This window comes from Elgaria multicarinata, chromosome 3 (genome assembly GCF_023053635.1).
Source record: "Elgaria multicarinata webbii isolate HBS135686 ecotype San Diego chromosome 3, rElgMul1.1.pri, whole genome shotgun sequence".
Lineage (NCBI taxonomy): Eukaryota > Metazoa > Chordata > Lepidosauria > Squamata > Anguidae > Elgaria > Elgaria multicarinata.
In genome coordinates this window covers 7,859,146-7,881,166 of record NC_086173.1, presented here as the reverse complement: position 1 = coordinate 7,881,166, position 22,021 = coordinate 7,859,146, and the positions used below count along the sequence as shown (strand labels likewise).

At 45.3% G+C, this 22,021-nt stretch overlaps 1 protein-coding gene across 1 annotated transcript in view; it reads right to left on the bottom strand.

Moving 5' to 3' along the window:
• Positions 1 to 9,555: 9,555 nt before the first annotated feature.
• Positions 9,556 to 22,021, bottom strand: part of NDUFA4L2 (NDUFA4 mitochondrial complex associated like 2) — a 46,002-nt gene continuing 33,536 nt past the window's right edge. Inside the window, exons 3-4 of the mRNA XM_063119247.1 lie at positions 10,460 to 10,520; positions 9,556 to 9,911 (exon numbers count right to left, since the gene is read on the bottom strand). Coding sequence (XP_062975317.1) covers positions 9,855 to 9,911; positions 10,460 to 10,520 — 118 coding nt within the window. The 3' untranslated portion in view covers positions 9,556 to 9,854. The remainder of the gene's footprint in view (positions 9,912 to 10,459; positions 10,521 to 22,021) is intronic.

The following is a 22,021-nucleotide window of genomic DNA, read 5'->3' as shown; positions in this document are numbered from 1 at the left end:
ATCTGGCTTTATGGAGGGAGTCCATAATTCACTGGAAAGCTGCAAGTTATGGGGAACTCTATTTCACTGCCGCCACCCCCGCCCTCGGCAGCTTGTCCTTATGATTAATTGCTCTCGCTGGTGACAATTGGTGCCTTATTTCTCATTTAAATTGTTCCAGCTTTAACTTCCAGCTGTTCTTGTTTGGCTTCCTTCTGCCGCAGCTGGCTTTGAGGGTGCACTTTGGTTTTAGTCTTGTTTTGGTCCCACCACTTGATAACTGCACACATCTAAAGACAGGAAGCGCATGGTTTTACAGTGGGCCAGTTCGCGCAATCAAAACAGGCTACTGACTTGTGAGTTTCAGTGTATGCCAGGTGCGTTTGCCACCTGGCTGCAGCTTATTGTGTCATCTGAACTAGAGCTATACCCAAGTGGCCTCTCAAAATTCTCCACTCTATTTGTGGGTAGAGAAATTGGAGGGACAATTTCACCGAATTTCTCCAGGGGAAGGAGAAATTCTCCAACAATTTCTCACAGGTCGGCATCACCATTGACAAGGGTTGTAGAACAGCGTCTTTCTTTTTCCTAAGGGTGTTTATTTTTGTACTGCCACTGCAAGTGGCAACGGCATCAACTATGACGGCAGCCTGGCCCGCATTTGGCATCCTCCACAATGCCCCACATACCTAGCATCACTCCAGGGCATGGAGGGAAGGGAATACAGCCATCACAAAAAATAATGGTGAAGAAAACGTGGAGAAAATTCTGAAATGTATCCTTTTATTTCTAAGGGGTAAGAAGAGAAAAATCTCAGGGGTGCTTCCATTTTTCTGCCTCATTCTTAGGGCACTTTATAATTTCATTTTGAATATGTTGGTGGTGTATTTGACCTCAACTAGTCACTGTGATGTGGCTGAGGGTACTGCCTATATTTTTCTTTATATTACACATCTCGCCATTGCACTACACTCTCCAGGCTGCCTGCACTTCCTGAGCTGAAACGAGCCCATGGGAGGAGAACATTTATGATGTCTTCCCCTGGGTGGAAAGTGTGGGAGGCCAAGGAAACTACAGACTGTCACAGAGATGACTACAATGAAAAACAGGACACTCATACACACTAAGGACACCAACACACACTCAGTCATCTCATAATTAAGGTAAACACAAGAACCCTGAACCAAATCCATGAGAATTTCTCTGAAATTTCTTCCCCCTAGGATTTCTTTTCGAAAGCAATTTCTATCAAATTAATGAGAATGGTCAAAATTTTCATAGGAGAATTTTTTGACACAGCACTAATCTGAATCCAGGCAGCATAGCTTGTTGGCCATGAGTTATTTAAGGGCCTTTTTAACCTTTCAACAAGCTATGCCGCCCAGGTTCAGATGACACGATAAGCCACGGCTTGGCGATTATACAACACAAGCTTTTCCAAGCTGAAGTCTGGAGAGAGGATCGCTAAGCCAGTTCTATAAGTACTAACCTTAACCAGTTTTATTTATTTATTTATTTATTTATTTATTTATTTATTTAATTACATTTACCATATTTCTTCAATTGTAAGACACCATCGATTGTAAGATGCACACTAATTTCAGTACCACTAACAGAAAAAAACCCCTAAGAAACACCCGCGATTCTAAGACGCACCCCATTTTTATTGATGTTTATATGGGGAAAAAAGTGCGCCTTAGAATCGAAGAAATAGGGTATATACCGCCCCACAGCCGAAGCTCTCTGGGTGGTTTACAACAATTAAAAATGGTTACATCTTACAGCTAAGATGTTGTGCGGGCATGTCAAATGCTTACCTGAACCCAAAGCTGCTCATCCTTTCGGGCAGAGAGGGAAGTGATCTCCCTCCCTCCTCTCACTTGCCAGAGCCCCACACTTTCTCCCACGCCCCTGTCTACATGCCACTTGTGAACACTTCTTGAAATCTTTCTGCTTCTGCCTGGGGCTCAGAACCTCACTTCCCAGCTCCACTGAATGTTGCCCCTGGCTTCAGCTGTTGCCCCTCGCTGCCCCACCAACTTGAATGGGCTCTGGCTGCCAAAAGCCTTAGGATTATCCCTAAGGATTATCCCTAAGGATTATTCCCTAAGGATAATCCTTTAGGATTATCCCTAAGGACCTAAGGATTATCCCAGGGAAATGGAGGGGTCGCTCCTGCCTACTCCTGGGATCCCTTGTGTCTCATTTGGATGCACAGGGATGATCCCAGGACAATCCCGGGATATAGGCCTGGTCTAGCCATGGCCACTGACTCAAAGCATCGCAAGGACCTCAGGTATTGCAGGGCAGCTAATGTGTTACAAGGAGCCCGGTTCTGACAACAACAGCTGGTGGGTTTGCAAAACTTGTTTGTAAATCAAAAACCAAGGTGCTAATGTGTTGTTTTTCTTTTGTAGCATCGATTTAGGAAACGTAGCGGTTAGTGATGTTTATCTTAAATTGGTCATATAACATTATTTAGGGGGCCTCAGCAAATAAATACACGGATTCTGGTCCTTCGTGGGCTGCACGGAAAGCAAACGGGGAGGCAGGATTTCAGAATCAAATGAAGACATGGATACCCCGTTCTCCTGATAATATAGACTTGTGCTTCGTAAGGTTGCAACCCGGAGAACATGCTTGTTGCTTTAATGCAGCCTCCCTAAATCTGGTGCCCTCCAGTTGTGTGGGACTGCAAATCCCAGCATCCTCCAGCTAGCATGACTGTCTGGGAGAAGCTGGAGGGCACCATCAGGATTAAGTAGTGCCTTCTGCTCCCCACCCCCTTTGCCTTCCTGCCTCACCTCGCTTTGCGGGCCAACCTTTCCTGCCAAGTCAGTCAAGACAGGTGTGTGTGTGTGTGTGCAGAACTGGAGTAGCTGTACCAGCAAGGATGGGGGATGCCCGGTCTTCTGGATGTGGTTGTCTTGCAACTCCGATCAGCCCTCACCACTGGCTCATACTGTACATTCCACACTCCTGCTTTAGCTGAACCCTCTTTTGCTGCTGTTAAAACATTGTTCCTTAGACTTCTGCTAGCTGAGATACACACTTCTCTGGAATCAAGGCACACTTCCACTGGAACAAGTGGAACCTGCAACAAAATGTTGCAGCGTGGAGTGCTCCTATGCAAGGTTTGTCAAGTCACCCACGCCATTTCATTCCTCCCTCTGCTTTTCTTGTCCCCCTCTCGCTTAACAATGTTGGACTAGATGGACCCTTGGTCTGATCCAGCAGAGCTCTTCTTATGGTCTTATGTATTCACATCTATAGATATCAATGCCAGGAATAAGAACCATGGCCAGTGAGTGGAGGGAGGAAGCAGCCTTCCTCCCCTGGGAGCAAGTGGGACTCTTGATTTGCTCCCATAGTTGGGAGGAACCGTGGGTGGGTGGGCAAGGAGGAGGAGATTTCGTGGGATGGCTGGAGATATAGAGACTGCATTTGTGGCCATGGGGCAAAAAAAGGAGCATTTTCTAGTTTGTGACTGTCACTCCAAATCTGAAGTGTTGCCTATGGGAAGGAAGGAGGAGACGAACGATGAGAGAAATTGGGATGAGAGAGGTCAAGTTGCCACCAAAGCGTGCCCAGCGCCAATGCAAGTTTGATCCTTAATTCCTGTTTCCAATTAAACATGAATATTGGCAGGCAAAGAGGACTTAATTCCATGGACATGCAGGGGGGGTGATCGACTCCCCTGAACCTGCATCGTGGTCCTGTCACCTGAACAGCCGATTTCGAACAGGAACAGGAAGCACAGGCTGTGCGACACCCTCGTGTTCCCCCCATGTCCATCTGGTGGCCCCGGCCATGCCAGGGACTGCACATTTTCTGCTTGTTTGTGCCTTTATTTTCTTGGGAGCCTGGTCAAAGACTAAGGAGGGAGGTTAAGCTAGGCTTTGCCAGGCCCCTGTGTGGGAATGGCTTGGCACCCAGCTCACTTCCTTTTCTCTCTCTCTCTCTCTCTGCTTGGCCTGGGGCCTGGATGATTTTCAGAGCGTTTCTGACGCTGCCATCGCTTAAACCAGCAACAAACTCTATTAGCTGCTACTGCAAATTGGATTTGTTCAACGCGATTGGATTTTGCCTGCGGCCTGTGTGGCTTTGTCAGGGGGGGGGGAAAGCGGAATGGGGAGTGGGGGGCAGCCACTAATAATAGTGAATGTTGCATTTCTCTCCGCAGTCCAAGCAGAACAGTCATCTGTTCCTAGCAGGCTTACGCAAAAGTACAGAATTAAGAGAGCAGAAGGGGGCAACAGGTGCCTTCTCTCCACTGCAGAGTTGCTAGACTGTGTTGCTTCCTGAACGAATATGGTGGCCACGTATGCATTGGCAAAAAAGGGGGATAAAAGAGGGCAGCGATTTGCATAAAAATTGCAGCTGTGTATAGATGAAAATGTAGAAATTGCTATCATTTAAATAGAAATACAATACAAGTCACCATGACCAGGAGACCCATGTGCCTGCTCTGTGAGCCTGCCCGTGGTGTTATCTGTTGATGGGCAACTTCAAGGCCCATCAAGACTCTTCCATCTGAAAGTTCTTTTGTCTTTAAACCGGCTTTGGATTGGACAGCCCTTCAAATAGAGGACTGTCCCCCTGTAAAGTAGGACACATGGCCACCTTACAGGCATCCCCCTTTCAGAGCAAGGTGGAAACAGCTAGAGTGGTCTAGCAGGGGAAGCAGGTGCCCAAGTTGGTAGGTAATGTGGAACTGCTTTGAGGAGGAAGGAGATACAAAGGCAGCTGCATTCTTAGGCTGTGGCCAAACACAACAGCAGTGCAGGTGAGAATCCACACCTTATCTTTGTGCACAGTTCTCAGTTGTGCAAGGACGGGGTTTCCAGATGGCAATCCAGAGGTCACGAACAGTTGAGAATATAACTCAGTCCTGGGGCTTGTCTATATGGCTGCACATATTCTCATTTTGGGACACATGAGTCAGCCGTCCGTTCGCAGTAACATTATTATTATTATTATTTATTATTATTTATTTATATAGCACCATCAATGTACATGGTGCTGTACAGAGTAAATTGCGTTTTAACCGCGATAATGCGCATATTCGCATCAGCGATTTACCATGACTTTTCACTCATGTCCTAGTTTGCTCTGCATTACTGTTATGTGTCATTGGGGAAGTTAAACCACATTTTGACAGGTGGGCGGAGCTTTGAGGGTAGGAGAACGTGATTGGCCGCTTTCCCACCTATTGGCTGGCTCCTTTTTTCACGCCACTATTAGGTTGAGCAATCTGATCCTACGGTGCTCCGCATAAACAAAGAGGCAGAAACGCGCTGCCATCCTCCTCTGAAGCCTCGTTCCTTTCCCCTGCTTCGTTTTTTTTCTGTTATATCAATCTGCAGAGCTCTGCGTATAACCTATAGCATTTCACTCGTCTCGATAGCATCGTATATCCCATAACGCAATAATGTGCACGTGCGCATGTATAACTGCACTACAAAAAAATAATACAGGAGATAAATCGCTGTTGATGCTGCAGTGTGACGCTCTTTACCTGCATTCGAATCAATTAAAAATTGGGTTTATATTTAATGAGGAGCAATCCTGCTGTCGTATAGACGAGGGCCTGCCCTGCCCACTGACACATTCCCACCAGCTCAGTTTGGTTAGAGGTTTTATCTCAAGTACTTTCTCCTATGCAGAGGATAAAGTTCTGTTAGGGCTTTCAGATCTGTGCCTTCCTTTTCTCCAGCTATAAACTGCCTGCACTGAATTGATGGGACGGGGGGTCAGTGAGTGGATGACAGGATGGCTAAATGTATCTGGAAGTAGTTTATAGGTGGAAGTGAGGAGGGGGAATGAAACGTCTCCAAAATCTGGAATGCTTTTTCAGTTCTATTTAGGGCCAAAGTCCATGTGATGCAGAAGATCCATGTTGGGATCGCCTGATATTTTAGTTATTATTTATTACATTTTTATACCGCCGAATAGCCGAAGCTGTCTGGGCGGTTCACAAAAATCAAAATAGCTGGGGAGAGGTGGTGGCTGGCTGGCTTCCAATTTTAATTGGTGTGGCAGCACTGGAGGAGGGGTTCTTAAACCTTTCACATCTCTATAACTTTCCTGATCAAAATAGCCCCTCCCAAATTGCTATGAGCTGCGCCTAGTGGGAAAAGAAATCAACTCTTTATTGTGCTTGCATTTCTACTCCCAGTAGGGCTTAATAGCAGCTTTGGAAGGGACGGGGCATGACCTCAGTTGCGGGGGAGGGCTAGCACCTCTCCCCCAATGCTATTCTGATGGGAAATCAGAGCCTTCTTCCCCCATGGCTGCTTTACAGGAGAAATAAACCACAAGATCTGCAATTGGGTCTTTCCTGTGCCATGTCTGTTTGGGCTCTTTAGCAGTGGGAGGCATCTGTTAAATTGGCGAGTGGGGTGGAGGGAGAGAAATTGACTGTGTTCCCTAGTACTGCAGCTGAAGGGGTCTGGCCTTCAAATGCTATTAGCTTCTGTGGTACTTTAAGCAGTTCCCTGCTCAGTGGCACGTCCTCTGGTCCCATCCTCACATCTGGTCTGTGTTTGTGTTTTGGTTTTGGAGCCAAACCAAATAATCTAGACGGGAGGCAGACAATATTTTTTCTCCCCTCCCAGAGTTGATGGCAGTTTGAAAGAAGGGAATTGTTGCTTGTGGTGTGTATGCTCACATTCCACTTTTGTCTTTGTTAAAAGGGTTTTGCAGGTTCTGGTATTAGTTCAAAAACCCAGATCACCAGTTTAAGCAGAGGTGTCGGTGGGACAGACAGTCCACATTTATCATGAAAAACAAAACTTCTCTCAGTCCACTTTCATCCCTCTTAAAACATGTCTGTCTCCAGGCTTAGTAGCTTCTAGAGCAAGATTTTGTTAGCCTGTAACTCCCACCATCCCCCACCATTGGCTATAATGGCTACGGCTGATGGGAGTTGGAGTCCAACGACATATGGCGGGCCTGACATTCCCCACCTCTGTTGTAGAAGTTGTAGTCATGTTCACTATGTATTTGGAGTCTCATTCACTTGTACGATGTTCATGCTTCTGCCTTCATGCATAGGCATGTACGCACCAGGGCCGGCCCTACCATTAGGCAGAGTGAGGCGCTTGCTTTGGGCAGCAGTTTCTGGGAGGTGGCAGCAAGATGTTGTAGGAGAAAGCTGTGTGCCAAGTGACCTGCTTTGTGCCCCTTAAGTTAGCCTGTTCCCTTCAGGTGTGGTGAAGGATGCTGTCGCATTGCCCATGTTTGAAGAAACCGTTCAGTTGGCTTTTGTACATGGAATAGGAGAGGATGTCATCTTGTTCCTTGTCTCAGGCTGTCAAATGTCTTGGGCAGGCAAATGTGGGATGTGGGCCCTGGTACACACACATCTGCTCAGGTTGGTCCCAGTATGCTTGACCAGTTTACCTTTGCTATATGAATTCAAATTCCTTCTCAGCTAAGCAGCTGCTTGGATGGCCACTAGCAAGTCAGTATGAGGCTAGCCCAGTTGTTTTGAGGCTAAAAGCGCTGTCTGTGCCTCATGGAGGGAAAATGAAATGCAGATATCAGTGAATTTGTGGCTTTTGGCTAGAGAGGCAGGTTCTCAATAGAATTACATTCATGACTTACTACTGCAATGCATAGATACATACATTGTTTCTCATTTATATGCATTCCTGTGTACTTGCATGTATAATTAAGAAGCCTGTGTGTGTAATCATATACTGTACATGTAAAAATACTATGAGTTGGATCCAAACTTAGCTATGCTCAAAGTAGAACCATTGGCATCGATGGGACAAGTTAGTCATTGCTAACTTAAATTCCATTGGTTTCAGTGGGTCTACTCTAAGCATGACTAAGTCTGGATCCCACCCAATTTATGGATATACACAAGAGCAAATGCCAGGCGTTACTTTGTATGAATACAGGAGCTGGGATTTCAATTTCTGCTGTGTTCCAGAAGACCCTCTCCTTAACCCCACATGTGTAGAGATGAGCTGTGGTTATGCGGCAGTGTATGAAAGGCATTCTCTTCCTTATTTCTGCTTTGCATATGCCAGGACTGCATCTTGGCACAGAAAACAGATTTCTGGGGCTGAGCCCTAGTTGGGCCTGGCTCAAATGAAAGAAAACCCAGTGACTCTGCATACAGAACATGCCTGAACCTATTGCATATATCCCCAGATACCTAATTGTGTGGATGCTTAGAGGATGTGTGTACAGATGCATAGTAATATATACATCCCTATGCTTGTATAATAGTTTGTACCCAAACATTTATGCATGGAAAAACAGAAATGCTAAAGAATCAATTAAGGCATGCACACACACACACACACATTATCCAGATGCCCCATATAATAATATTCTAATGCATAAGCTAGGGTGACCATATGAAAAGGAAGACAGGGCTCCTGTATCTTTAACAGTTGCATAGAAAAGGGAATTTCAGCAGATGTTATTTGTATATATGGAGAACCTGGTGAAATTCCCTCTTCATCACAACAGTTAAAGCTGCAGGAGCTATACTAGAGTGACCAGATTTAAAAGAGGGCAGGGCACCTGCAGCTTTAACTGTTGTGATGAAGAGGAAATTTCACCAGGTTCTCCATATATACAAATAGCACCTGCTGAAATTCCCTTTTCAATACAACTGTTAAAGTTACAGGAGCCCTGTCCTCCTTTTCATATGGTCACCCTAGCATAAGCATAACAATGGCATTGCCCAGTCATACAACTTAGCCCACCACCTATCCCTGCCAACTGCTCATTTTGCCCAGCTTGGTCCTGTGAAAATGTGCCAGGGTAGGGTGACCATATGGAAAGGAGGACAGGGCTCCTGTATCTTTAACAGTTGTGATGAAGAGGGAATTTCAGCAGGTGTCATTTGTATGCATACAGCACCTGGTGAAATTCCCTCTCCATCACAACAGTTAAAGCTGCAGGAGCCCTGCCCTCTTGACCAGATACAAAAGAGGGCACTGCTCCTGTATCTTTAACTGTTGTGATGAAGAGGGAATTTCACCAGGTGCTACATGCATACAAATGACACCTGCTGAAATTCCCTCTTCATCACAACTGTTAAAGATACAGGAGCCCTGCCTTTTGGACCAAATACAAAAGAGGGCAGGGCTCCTGCAGCTTTAACTGTTGTGATGAAGAGAGAATTCACCAGGGGCTGCATGCATACAAATGACACCTGCTGAAATTCCCTCTTCATCACAACTGTTAAAGATACAGGAGCCCTGTCCTCCTTTCCATATGGTCACCCTATCCCAGGGCACTTGTAACCTCAGGCCCTTCTTGCACCACTCCTTACTTCCTCCGAACTTGGGTCTGACTCTCCTACGGATGGCGTCTCCCCTAAGACCAGCATTAACCAGGTCGAGGATCTACTTTCTGGTGCTGTCTTTCTGTGGGAATGGGAAATGTGAGCGTGGGAGACAGGAAATGCAACAAGTGGAAGGTCAAGGCCATTCACAGGAAGGGGTTGGAAAATATTGAACCAAGATGTCTCCCTAGGACCCAACGGGAACGTCATTTGTTTTGTTCTCTCTTTCTCTCCCCGCCCCCCATTTTAACAAATTTGCTGTTTGTTACCACAATATACAGAGGCGTTTCAGTGAAAAGAATGGGTTAATATTTTCCTTTGCTTTTGCTGGACAGGCAGTTGATATTTTATTGGTGTGGCATCAGCACAATCACTTAGAGGCAGGCAGGAAGCAGCGGCGGTGGCATCTTGGCGTGGACCCAGTGAAGGGCACTTTCATGGCAATTTCAATGAAGGGCACTTAAAGGCCCATCAAGAGAGCAAAATGATGTGGCTATACAGAGTGGCATGTCAAGTGGTCCTAAAATGGCAGGGGCTGGAAAGCGACTCGACCATGGCACCCTCAGAAGTCTGGCCGATCCTTCTTCAGGTTTTTGTAGTCCGTGGAGACAGCCATGAACTAGGGAAGAAAGTGTTGCTGGTGAATGACTGTTGGCGTTCTCGGAAATTCCTGTGACATGAGGCAATTTGGGTCTTGCCTTTAAATGCACCCCCCCCATCAATCCTTCCACAGTTGTCACCCCATCCCCACATGTATCATGGTCCCATTCCAGGGGTAGGCATCGTTGGGTACCTGCTGAGGCCTTCACCCCTGTAGGGGCCCACAGCTATTCCATAGGGCCTCCTGTTCTTGCAAGCTCCTCTGTTTTTGCCGTCGCTGCCCGTTCACCTGCCTTCGCCAATCATGCAAGCAATGACAAGGGTGAAGAGATGGAGTAGCACCCTCCCTTCATGCTCTCCCTCTGGGAAGTTGTGTGGATTGGGCTAAGAGGGAGAGGATGAGTGAGTGGGCAGTGGTGCCTTGGAGAAGACGGCCCCTCACTGAGGTCACGTGGCCAAGGCCCCCCATCCCCTGAAACCTGGAGCCGGCACTGGTTGCAGTATTGGGACATTTTCTTTGTTCTCTGTTCTGAGCTAGATTTATCAAATGTGTAATCCCTCACATACCTTGTACTGGTCATTCGGATTCAGTTTATTCCATGGTTCTGGATTGTTTTTCTTATCCCAACTGGAAGGAGACAAAGGAAAGTCATAAGTAAAAGGTGTCTAGTCAGGGATGTGCTTCTGAATAAGCCACTGCCTCTCTCATGCTGAGGCATGAAAGCTTTTGTCTCTCATCACTTTTCTTCCAAGGATGCAAAATGCCCTTACAGGCTGGAGCAGTGGCATTCCTAAGTTACCCAAAATGGCTTGATTGGAAAGGAAATTAGGAGTGACACTAAGATGGCCACATGCATTCCCCCAGAAGAGAAAATAGATCACCCAAAAAGAGCACAACAGAGGATATCGCTTTGCACAACATTTGCATACGCTATTTTTTTTATGCGTGGATGCAAACTGAGAAATAATACCTACAGTATAATTGAAACAGAAATACAATCCATCTTGCTCCAGTGTGGAAGGCTGTAACCACTAGATGATCTGGGTGCCCGCTTTGATGGGCAGCTTCAAGGCCCCACCCTGCTCTCCCTCCTAATAGTTCTTTCTGGACAGCCCATCGAGTAACGGTCACTTTCAAATAGAAGACTGTTCTCTGACAACACTCCAAAATAGAGAGTGTCCTCTATAAAGTAGGACACCCTGACACCCTAGGTGAGACACATTATAGTTTAGCTCCAACTACAGCAAGCACACTTTCTTCCTTTGTTGCTTACTAATCAGTAGGCAGGGTCCAGGTCCCATTGATAAAAGAAGTTAGATCAGAGACTATTTTAGACATCTCTAAAGCTGTAGAATGTGCGTGTAATGGTAAATTCTGAACTGCAGGTGCTCAGCTAGATAGTCCCCAAAGCCATGCCCCCAAGGAGAATCCACACTCACCCCATCCCTGGGAATCTTATACTCAAAGGAGCCAAATTGGCATCATAAAACAGAGACATCAAAACACAAACAAATCACGCAGCCATCCTATGCATAGTTTACCTGAGGTCCTAGGATAAGCTCCATTGAACTCAGTGGTACTTACTTCTGATTGCATAGGTTCAACAGAGCTTTAACAAAAGAACTTCAGCATGCAATCTTATGCTGGGAATTGTAGGACTTTTCATCTGTCTCAACATGCAAAGAATTGCACTCAAAATTAGGGATGGGAAAAAAATTGTCAGTTTTGCTTTCTTCCACATTCAGTTTTTTGAAAACTCAAGTCCTTTCTCTCTTAAATACAAAGAACCTTGTGAATTTTAGTAAATCCATATTGGAAACAAACTGTACTGGTCAAAGTCAGTATTCCCAGCATGGAGAGGACCATGCACTCGCATGAGGTGGGAACATGCCCTGCCTTCAGGAGGCCTGTGGATCCCAAATGCTGCTGACGCCCCCAGGCCTTTCAAAATCAGCCATGGGGTGGCTGGCGGCTCTAGAGATCCCTACTGTCCATTCCCCTGCTGAAGCAAATCGGGCTCCTCCCCTCCCCCAGCAGCTGTTTGCCTTCATCTTTCCCCAATATGGCCTTAGTGACTCATGCTGCCCCCTCTACCAGCAGTGGTGGAAGGGCCTGCACCAGTCGTGACCCTGGATTTTGGCCTTGACATCTAGCCCTAGCTGCACCACCATGTTCTCCATGGAATTATAGATACCAAGGCTATGGTTCTAGGTCTCTGGAGAGCTAGGGGTGACCATATGAAAAGGAGGGCAGGGCTCCTGTATCTTTAACAGCTGCATAGAAAAGGACATTTCAGCAGGTGTCATTTGTATATACGCAGCACCTGGTGAAATGCCCTCTTCATCACAGCAGTTAAAGCTACAAGAGCTATGTTAGAGTGACCTTATACAAAAGAGGGCGGGGCACCTGCAGCTTTAACTGTGGTGATGAAGAGGGAATTTCACCAGGTTCTCCATATATACAAATGACACCTGCTGAAATTCCCTTTTCTATGCAACTGTTAAAGCTACAGGAGCCCTGTCCTCCTTTCCATTTGGTCACCCTACGGAGGGACTCTTCGCACATTTTTTTTGAAAACCAAGGTGTTTACACCAACTGGTGCTGGATCCAGGATTTGCAGGGCCCTTGGGCAAGACACCCTCTATGCTCCCCCTACCTTGTGAGTCCATCTTCTCACAGGGAGCAAGTAGGCCGTGGCCTCTCCTGCTCTTCCTTCTCATCACCACTGCTGCCTGGGGCAGAGCAAGAGGCAGGTGAATAATCGGGTTCCAAGGGTGAAGAGGAGGTGCAAGACCAGGGAACTCTTCTCAGTGGGACCTTGCTGGGATGATGGCACTAACCTAAAACATGCACATAGTCCCTGCTGTGTGTATGCATCTTCATGCTTGCCTCCCAGAACGGGTGATGCCGCCCCTTCCCGCCTGCTATCACAGACATGTCAGGGTGTTTGCTATTTAGCTGCTGACTCTGGTTCCTTAGCAAGTAATGCAATACGCTAACAAGATGATGGTTGTAAGCCACAAACTGCCAAGTCTTGTTACAATCCTCTTCTGTCGACTACGCTAACCGTATAATCAATGTGGAGGGAGATTTTATTTATTTTTGTCCCAAATTGCCTTTTGAGGCGTAAAAGTATTAAAAGTGAACATGAAACAATTTGAAAAATCTAAGTCCAGGAACCATGGGGGACGTGGGGCAGCGTCTGCAGAACTGCAATCGGGTCCACCAGACTCTTGGCAATTAAACCCTGACCCGCCCCCCACATGCTCAGGGGCAATTTGAAAACCTGACCTAACTCACAGGGAGGGTTATGCACAATGATATATTTCAGGAAGAAGCTGAGATTAATGGGGATAAATAATATCGAAAGTCTATAACACTGACTTAACCCACAGTGAATTGGTTATTGAAAGTTGAATGGAATAATAACAACATTTATATCCCACTTTGTTTCCTCTTGCAAGGAACTCGAGGTGGCTTACACGATCCTCCTCCTTTTCATTTTAACTACACAACAGCCCTGTGAGGTAGGTTAGGCTGAGAGTCCGTGACTGGCCCAAAGTCACCCTGTGGGTTTCCATGGCTGAGTGGGGACTAGAACCCGGATCTCCTGACTCCCAGTCCAACACTTCAGCCACTACACCACACTGTATATGCTTAGGATATAGTTTCTTGGGCAGTGCAGTCCTAACACTTATCCCAGAGGGATCTTACATGGGAGCTTCCAAGTTATCCAAGTCCTGGGCAGGCCATGCAAGCAGGGTGGAAGTGAGGGGGGAGCAGTATTTTTTCTCTACCTTTTTCCTTCCCTGGCTGGGATATTTTTTTAACTGATTCCCTCCCATTGAGAGAAGTAATATATGCCAACTCCAACTCCTTTGGATCCCCAGCTTCTCCTAGACAGACACCCTTGCCCCCAGCACGCCTGCTTTCCCCCTCTCCAATGTCAGAGATCCTTCCAGATACATTTAAATTTGGATGCTTTCCATCTGTGAGGCTAGACATTGAATTCATGACACCTCGAAGGATCTGTTAACAGCGGAGCTGAGAAGGTCCTCTGCCTGATGGAGAATATTTGCACATTAAAACTGGTTTAAACTACAGATTTAAATAGATTTAACAGCCATTTCTTCTTCCAAGGGAATACTAGGAATTGTAGTTTTGAGAGCAAGAGCTTCGGGTCTTTAACCCAGAATGCTTCACACCTCACCAAAGTACAGTTCCCAAGATAAGCTGACAGAGGGGCTGGTAGTGTTGGTATGCTATTGCATATCAGAGCTGATGGCATGGGTTAGTTAGAAGTAAGACCCTTCTGGGCGGATACTTTGCATGTAAAAGGTCCCAGGATCTAAAGCAGAAGAGCTGGAAATACGCTCTTCTGCCTGAAGCTTTAGATAGGGTGACCTATGAAAAGGAGGATAGGGTTTCTGTATCTTTAACTGTTGCATTGAAAAGTTAAAGCTGCAGGAGCTATACTAGAGTGTCCAGATACAAAAGAGGGCAGGTTTCCTGCAGCTTTAACTGTTGTGATGAAGAGGGAATTTCACCAGGTGCTGTATGCGTACAAGTGAAACCTGCTGAAATTCCCTTTTCTATACAACTCCTAAAGATACAGGAGCCCTGTCCTCCTTTCCATATGGTCACCCTACTTAGAGCTGCTGCTGGTTGGACTACTGAACAGTAGTAGGCTAGGCAGGAGTCCCCAACCATTTTGGGATGATGGGTACATTTGGAATTTTTGAGACTGTTGTGGGTGTCCTCACAAAATGGCTGCCACAGAGGGGCTGCCCATTCACAAAATGGCTGCCGTGGTGGGTGTGTCCGGTCACAAAACACCATTTCCCAGAAAGCAAAATAATGAGGCTAAACAAAAAATACCTTGCCCCAGAATCTAAGCATAAGGTAGAGAGGAGGTATGAGTTCCCAAACACAAAACCACTCATTTGAACCCACAGTTTTCTGGTTAAACATCTATTTTACAGAAAGGAAACTGATGAGTCTCAGAGAAAAGTAACTTGGCTAAGAAATTGGTTACATGGCAGAGGGGGAGACTGGGCCCCAATGCGAAATCTCATCTTTGTCTCCACAAACCACAACAAAATATCCATTTCATAGAAGTCAAACTGGTGATGCTCCCAATTAACTGAGCTTTCTGATCTGGTTAAAAAAATACAAGATTTTAATGCCAGCACTGAAAAAAACTTCAGATTGCGAGACAGTAAAAAATAAATAAAAAAATGTGTGTGTTTGAGGGCGGGCGGGCTAGTAGGTGTGTGAGAACTGTCATGTAATGGAGTTATGGCAGATTTTTGGGAAACTTTAGATTGGATGAGTCAATGGAGAATACATTGTTGAGAAGAATGGCACAATAACTACAACAGGGACAGCAAAATGAAGCCCAGGAGGAGATTTCTAGGATAGTTGTGAGAATTTACCTACCGCATTGAAAAAGTTAATGAAAAGCAAGAGGCTGAGTTATTCCTTGCCCAATACACAAAGAGGCAGCTTAACTTCTGCTGGTACTGCAAGGTCACACTTCTCTCTTTTCAATTTCCACTCATTTCTTGTATGATTTCATGAACATTGTGGGAGCTCCGGGAGTAATGCCAGGTACCCGAAGAACATGTCCCCTACCTGAGGGCAGATGCAACAATAGAACTGAAGAGCTTCCACAGATCAAAGCAACTATTGCCTTATCCCTGTGTGGGCCAAAATGGAGGCTTCTGGGAAAGTTGTAGAAAATGTCATTGGGCAATTCCAGATTAACCCACCTTTTGTAGGCCATTCTCACATTCTGCCAGTCCCACAGAATGCCTGACATGTAAGATTAATAGCCTCATCTTCCATGAATTTGTTTAATCCTTTTAAAAATAAAAACTATTAGACTATTGGCTTTCTCAATATCTCATGGCAATGAGTGTCAAGACTGTGCCCAAACCTCCCTGGTTTCCATTGCTGAGTAATCCGTTCCATTTTACCATTGCTGAATAATCCATACATATGTGGTAATAGTCAACATCAGTTGAGTTGTTTTTAGCCTAGGACATTTTGGTTTCTGAGGCAGAAAATACAACATGGACCTTCGTTGCTATGGGACACATTCTACCAGGAAGCTCTTTCCACATCTCAAGTGGATAGTCCCCATGAGTCAGGTGTCTCTGTCCCATTCCACTATCCTTAATAGCATCTGACCAGCTAGGTGTGTCAGGAATCTTCTCTACATTAAAAAACACACACAACCCAAAGCAAACCACCACCACCCATTGTCTTGCCAGCGCTTTCTGATTCCAGTTTCATTCTGGATTTGCAATAGGCTCAATTACATGAGTGGCCATGTGGCTTGAATTGAATACTTCCTATCTCTGTGTGCTCCATTGGACTCAATAAACCAGTGCCAAGTACTGGTGGAATTATAGCACAATGCCAACTTTACACAGGGCTGATTTTGTTTTTGTTTTTAAAAGCTGGTTATCTCTGTGTTTTCTGACCGCGGGATAAGGGGGGGGGGGAATAGTGCAGGAGACATCCTGGACATTGGCAGCATCATGTAATAGATCCACAAACTTTTTTCTGCCTGAGGCAAAGGACAAGATGACGCTGTTCCCTGCAATTCCGCAGGTGGAAGCTAACTGGAGTGGCAGTTGTTATTTACTTCAACACTGGTGAGAGGACAGCACTGCACCAGAGGGGAGCAGGGCAGATTAGGGGGCGTAGGGCAGGCAGCGTTGCATACATAGCTTTGACTTCAATTATTTCGCAATAGCTCTGCCCCGATGAAGCTGCCTCACTCTGTCTAAAGGGAGAGCCAACCTTGGTCAGAGTCAGAGCTAGGACAAAATTTAGCAGTTGTGGGTGGGTGGTGCCTGCCTGAATGTGGAATTTAGTGGTTTTACAGAAAGAAGTAGTGGTTAAACTACCTGACAGAAAGTGATTTCATTTATTTATTTAAATTGATTTTTTAGGCCATCTTTAAGGGCAGAACCCTCTCGAGGCACCGAGAACCCTCTCAAGGTCAGAGACCAATAAAGTACTGGTAGAATGGCCATCCAAAGTGTTTGGAATGGACACTAAACTTTTCTAGGTCCCGTTTTGTCATTCATACAATGTTGCTAAGGGGATTGTTTTTGAATATGTATATACATGAGAGCAAATAAGGTTAATTATTTTTTTTTTAAAAAAAGAAAACCCTGCTCAGATATTTTGGTAACAGGTGCTGCTTTAAGCCGGTTAAAGTATAGACAAAGAATGGCATTTTAATGCATATTTACCTGTCAGGCAATGGCCACAGATCGCGCTGAGGTGCCCGGGGGAAATAACCTGCATCTTTCCATTTAAATGAATATCCAGGACATGATATTGAGACCTGACAGGGGAAGGAAAGCTGACTGTCAGCTGTAGGCCTGTCCTCTTATAATGGAGCTGCGTTAACTCTTCTCAGGTGAACACAGAGCCTATCTCACCACTTAAAATATAATACAACCATAAAGCAGAACAATGGGAAGAATTACTTCAGCAGTTATAAGGCATTCCCTGCTCCAAAAGGAACTTGATTTTCTTTCTTTGGTTCTTATAAATAAAAGGACATTTTAAAGAAAAGAAGCTTGGGTCTAGAATATAGATTTTGAAAGAACTAAGTAGTGGTAGTAGTAGTAGTAGTAATAGTTCATAGTTGTATCTCCTCTTCCTCTAAAGAGATCAGAAGGAGGAGGATGATGATGATGATGATGATGATGATGATGATGATGATGGAAGTCAAAGAACTATGGCAACAGGAAAAGGTCATAATTATTCTGTTACAACAGTCACTGGCATCACATCAAAAAACTATACAGAAAACCTTCAGAAACTGGGCCTACCAAAATGCATCCACACAAACATCCAGAAAGCAGTCATACTTAAAACATGCTCAATTGTCAGGAAATTCCTTAATCTGTAAAAGACAGCATGACTTGACAAAGGCCGTCATGTTCATCTAGAAAAACCACCATGAGCGAGAAAGAGATACTACTACTACTACTACTACTATTTTGGTTACTACTTTGATTTTATTCTGTTTTAAATGTATGGTTTTATATTGCCCCTGTTAATACGACACACTAAACAATGATGGTTAAGTATTTTGAGCTAAACGTTATAGCTTAGCGTGTTGTGTGAACCATTCCTAATCATGGTGGCTACATAACCATTGTTTAAACATGTTCACTAACCACTTGCTGCAAAAGGGTTAGTGGCTTAACCATGGATTAGTGTGTTGTTATCATTATTTATTTATTTATTTATTTATATAGCACCATCAATGTACATGGTGCTGTACAGAGTAAAACAGTAAATCGCAAGACCCTGCCGCATAGGCTTACATTCTAATAAAACCATAGTGTTGTGCCATGATCAGGTATGATCCCACTGCTGCAGGTGTAGACTTGTACACTCCTGCCATAGTGCTATGATGACTTCAACCTGGGCTCTTTCCTTCTCCTTTCAGTCTTTAAAATGCAACTGGCTTTTAAAGGTTACAGTACAGATAGCGGGGACTGGCACCCCATGCAGATGCATGCAGGGCAGCCTTCCTCAACCTGGTGCCCTTCAGATGTTTTACACTACAACTCCCAGTATTCCTGACCATTGACCATGCTGGCTGGGGCTGATGGCAGTAAGAGCTTTAAGCTAAAATATGCTAATATTTCTGGCCCATCCCCTTTGTCTCCAGTACACCTACCACTGGAATGTGACCTCCAAGAACTTCTTCGAAATGGAATTCAGCCCTCAGGTTGAAATAAGCTCAACACCTCTGGGATTAGTGGTAGTGTGTACTGTTGCAGGCCATGGGTTTAAATGATGCTCTGTGATGTAACTGAGCTGCAGGATTCTGCTATGGTCTGATCTTTAACAGGGGTCAGGTTAGGTTGGGTCAGATTCCTCATGGAAGCAAGATAGGAAGAGATCAGCACCATGGAAAGTTCCATGTTGTGCTGGGGCTGGAAGCCAGACAGGGTTGCCTGTAACGGGGCTGTGAGCTGCTTCAGTTATGGATCCGAATCCCATCTGCGTGGGGTGGGGTGTTTTGGACTGAATTGGACCAGATCTGGATCGGGTTCGGAGCAGGTCAACTTGATCTGAAGCACTTTGGATTGCCTTGGATTAATCTGGATGATGGTGAGCACCTGTCTGCTTGCACCTGGCAGTCGCCTGGCCTCCTTGCGAGCCACCATTTTTACAGAAGATGGAGGGTCTGTATTTTCAAAGATCTAATGCTGTGTACAACTGTGGCCATAAAGGGCCATTTCTGGGGGAGGGAGGAAGTCCGACGGACTCCTGGTCAGGCGTTTCCAACAGGGACAGTCATCCTTATGCCTGGAAAAATGGACATCCAAATGATTCAGATTCAGACCGAGACAGATTGGGGCCAATTTGAAAGCGCCGAATTGGCCTCTGAAGTGGGTTGGGGGGGGGGTTGTGCACAACTCTAGTGTGTATATAGGGGTGGACAAACACACCTCTCCACATTGTGGACTGCTTGCCAGACCCCTCTCCGAACACCCAACCCTGCTCGCTGTCTGTGTTGAGCTGCTGGGCTGCCTCTGGCCGCCCACCAAGCGGCACACAGCCTCCCACTCCCTTGCATAAAGATGGCAGGCCGGCCTGTTTCATAAGGACCGTTTGTGTAAATGGCGGCCATAAAAGAGCACATAGCCACATCACTCTATGTGAACTATAAACAAATGCAGTCAAATATTATTTCTTTCTTTATTACATTTTTTTTTAAAAAATCCTGATCTTATGAATCTATATTACGCCACATGACTGCGAATCCTGATTTGTGTTGGCTTCCTGATCACGCAGGGCGCCTGTCACTGCATCCAGTGGAATGCAGTTACAAACTTCCTTCAGACCTTTTCAGTCAACACAGGGAGGTTCCCCTCCACCACATCTGTCCCCGTATCCCCTCCATGCTTGCAATTTTGTAATACCTGAATAGGCATCTGTGAAGTAAATTATGAAGAGAGAGAAAGATGGTGACTCAGCTGTGGCTACCCAGTGAGCTTCCTAACTGAATGGGCATTTGAACTTGGATTAGGATAATCCGACACTCTAACCATTATACCACATTAGCTCTAAAAAGACACATAGCATTAAATAATATTGTATGCCAACTGTCAAATACAAATCCCCACTGTACCAAAATTGTCCAGTTTCAAATACTGAAACAGAATAGAACCAGGTGTCTGGTGCAAATGTAAAATACTCATTTATTTGCTCACACAATGTATAACCCCTGTATATGTAAAAAAGATACCTGAGCGGTGAACAGCAAAAGAAAATAAACAAATGAAAATAAAATAAAACCAAAAAGTATACAAATATTTAAAATCAAGTTATAGCAATAAAAACATTGCTGGTTGTTCAAGAAAAACTTGTTTACATAAAAACGTCTTTAGCAGATGCTCCAAACGAAACAAAGTTGAAGCCTGCCTGATTTCAGTTGACAGGGAATTCAACAAAACATGCCAAATATTCAATGAAAATCTGGCAAATATTTGAATATTCAGAGAATATCTGGTGACAACTTTGGATACAAATTTTCAGAGGAGAATCTTGAGGAGATATTTTCAAGCCAATTGATTCAGCATCTACTACTATTAGTTTTCCTAGTTTCCAGTCTGTCCCATGTTTCTTTAAGGCTTGGCTACACAGACGCCTCACACAGGAGAACAAGGACAAAATCTCCATGTGTTAAACTGAAGAGATAGAATTAAGCCTTCAAAATTAACACTGGAAAAAAACCAAAAAACCTGTGAGACTCCTGTGAACTCCTGTAGCTATGACAACTGGCTGCCACGGAGACCGCCAGGCATGCTGCCATATTAGAACTCCAGCTGCTTGAAACAGTGGATCCAAGAGAAGGAAATGAACCGAGCGCATGGCATAGGTCCCTTAGAGAAGCCACATTTGCCCTCAGCCACATGCACACGTGCCTCACTCCAAGTTATTCTGGACCCAGTGTGTCCAGTCTCACATGTCTACGTGTCCAGTCTCAGATGTATATATTAATGGGACTGCCTGACCACATTCAGCTAATATCTTATCATCCCTCCTTAATCTACTAGTCTCTTGAAAGTGTTTCTCTTTCATTTTGTGCACTTGGCCACAAATCCTTTAGGCAAAGGATGTCCCAACTCCAAAACAAAAACCATCCTAAAGGTTGCTCACCATACCCTAAGCCAGGGTTGGACAATCTGCAACCTTCCAGATATTGCTGGGCTACATCTCCTGTCGTCTCTGACCATTGGTTATGCTAGCTGGGGCTGCTGAGAGTTGGAGTCCAATAACAACCGGAAAGCTACAAGGTCCTCACGTCTGCCCTAAGCTTTTCCATGACGGCTTCTCAGTTCCTCAGGTCAGACACCCCAGGTCTGCCTTTAACAGGGAGGTTAGCTGCAGACAGTAGCCAGTGAAAAACTTTGATCTTCATCCTGGGGAAAAGCTTCACCTCATTTCTGCATATCAAGCTGCTCTTTTAAGGCACAAGAGCAGGCCAATGGTTCAATTGGCAACTGGTGGTGGTGGGACGTCTTGATCTCTTCCGGCATGGCTTGCTTATCCCCACACATGCATTCTCTCTATATTGCATGAATGAATCCAGCTTTGCTCACCAGTATGGCACAGGATTCTGGATTCAGTTCTTAGGCCAGGAAAGAGTTCTTTATGGGAGTGCTCCATGGCTGCTTTGGTTGTTGATCATGATTCCTGGTGGTAGAGTCCTTGCAGATTGCAGAAGAGTCTTCCATCCTCACAAAACCAGTGAGCTGCCATGATGATTCTAATCTTCTCCAAAGGCTAACCTTCCATGTTAATGGCAGAGCTGGGAATCGAATCCAAGGCTATCGCAGCCACCACCGGCATGTTACGTTGGGCTTGCGTGAGCAGGTACGCTGAAGCAGAAAGCCCGTGGAGACAGCCGCACACACTTTGCTCATGCATCAAGGCAAAATTCCCAACCATATGTGCATGGGGTTATTTTGCCACATCGGCTGTGTGTACTGATGCCCCCAAGTAATTATTGCCCTTCATACCTCGTTCTGGAGTGTGTGTTTGTCTGTCATGCCTGCGGCCTTGGCAGTGAGATGCTA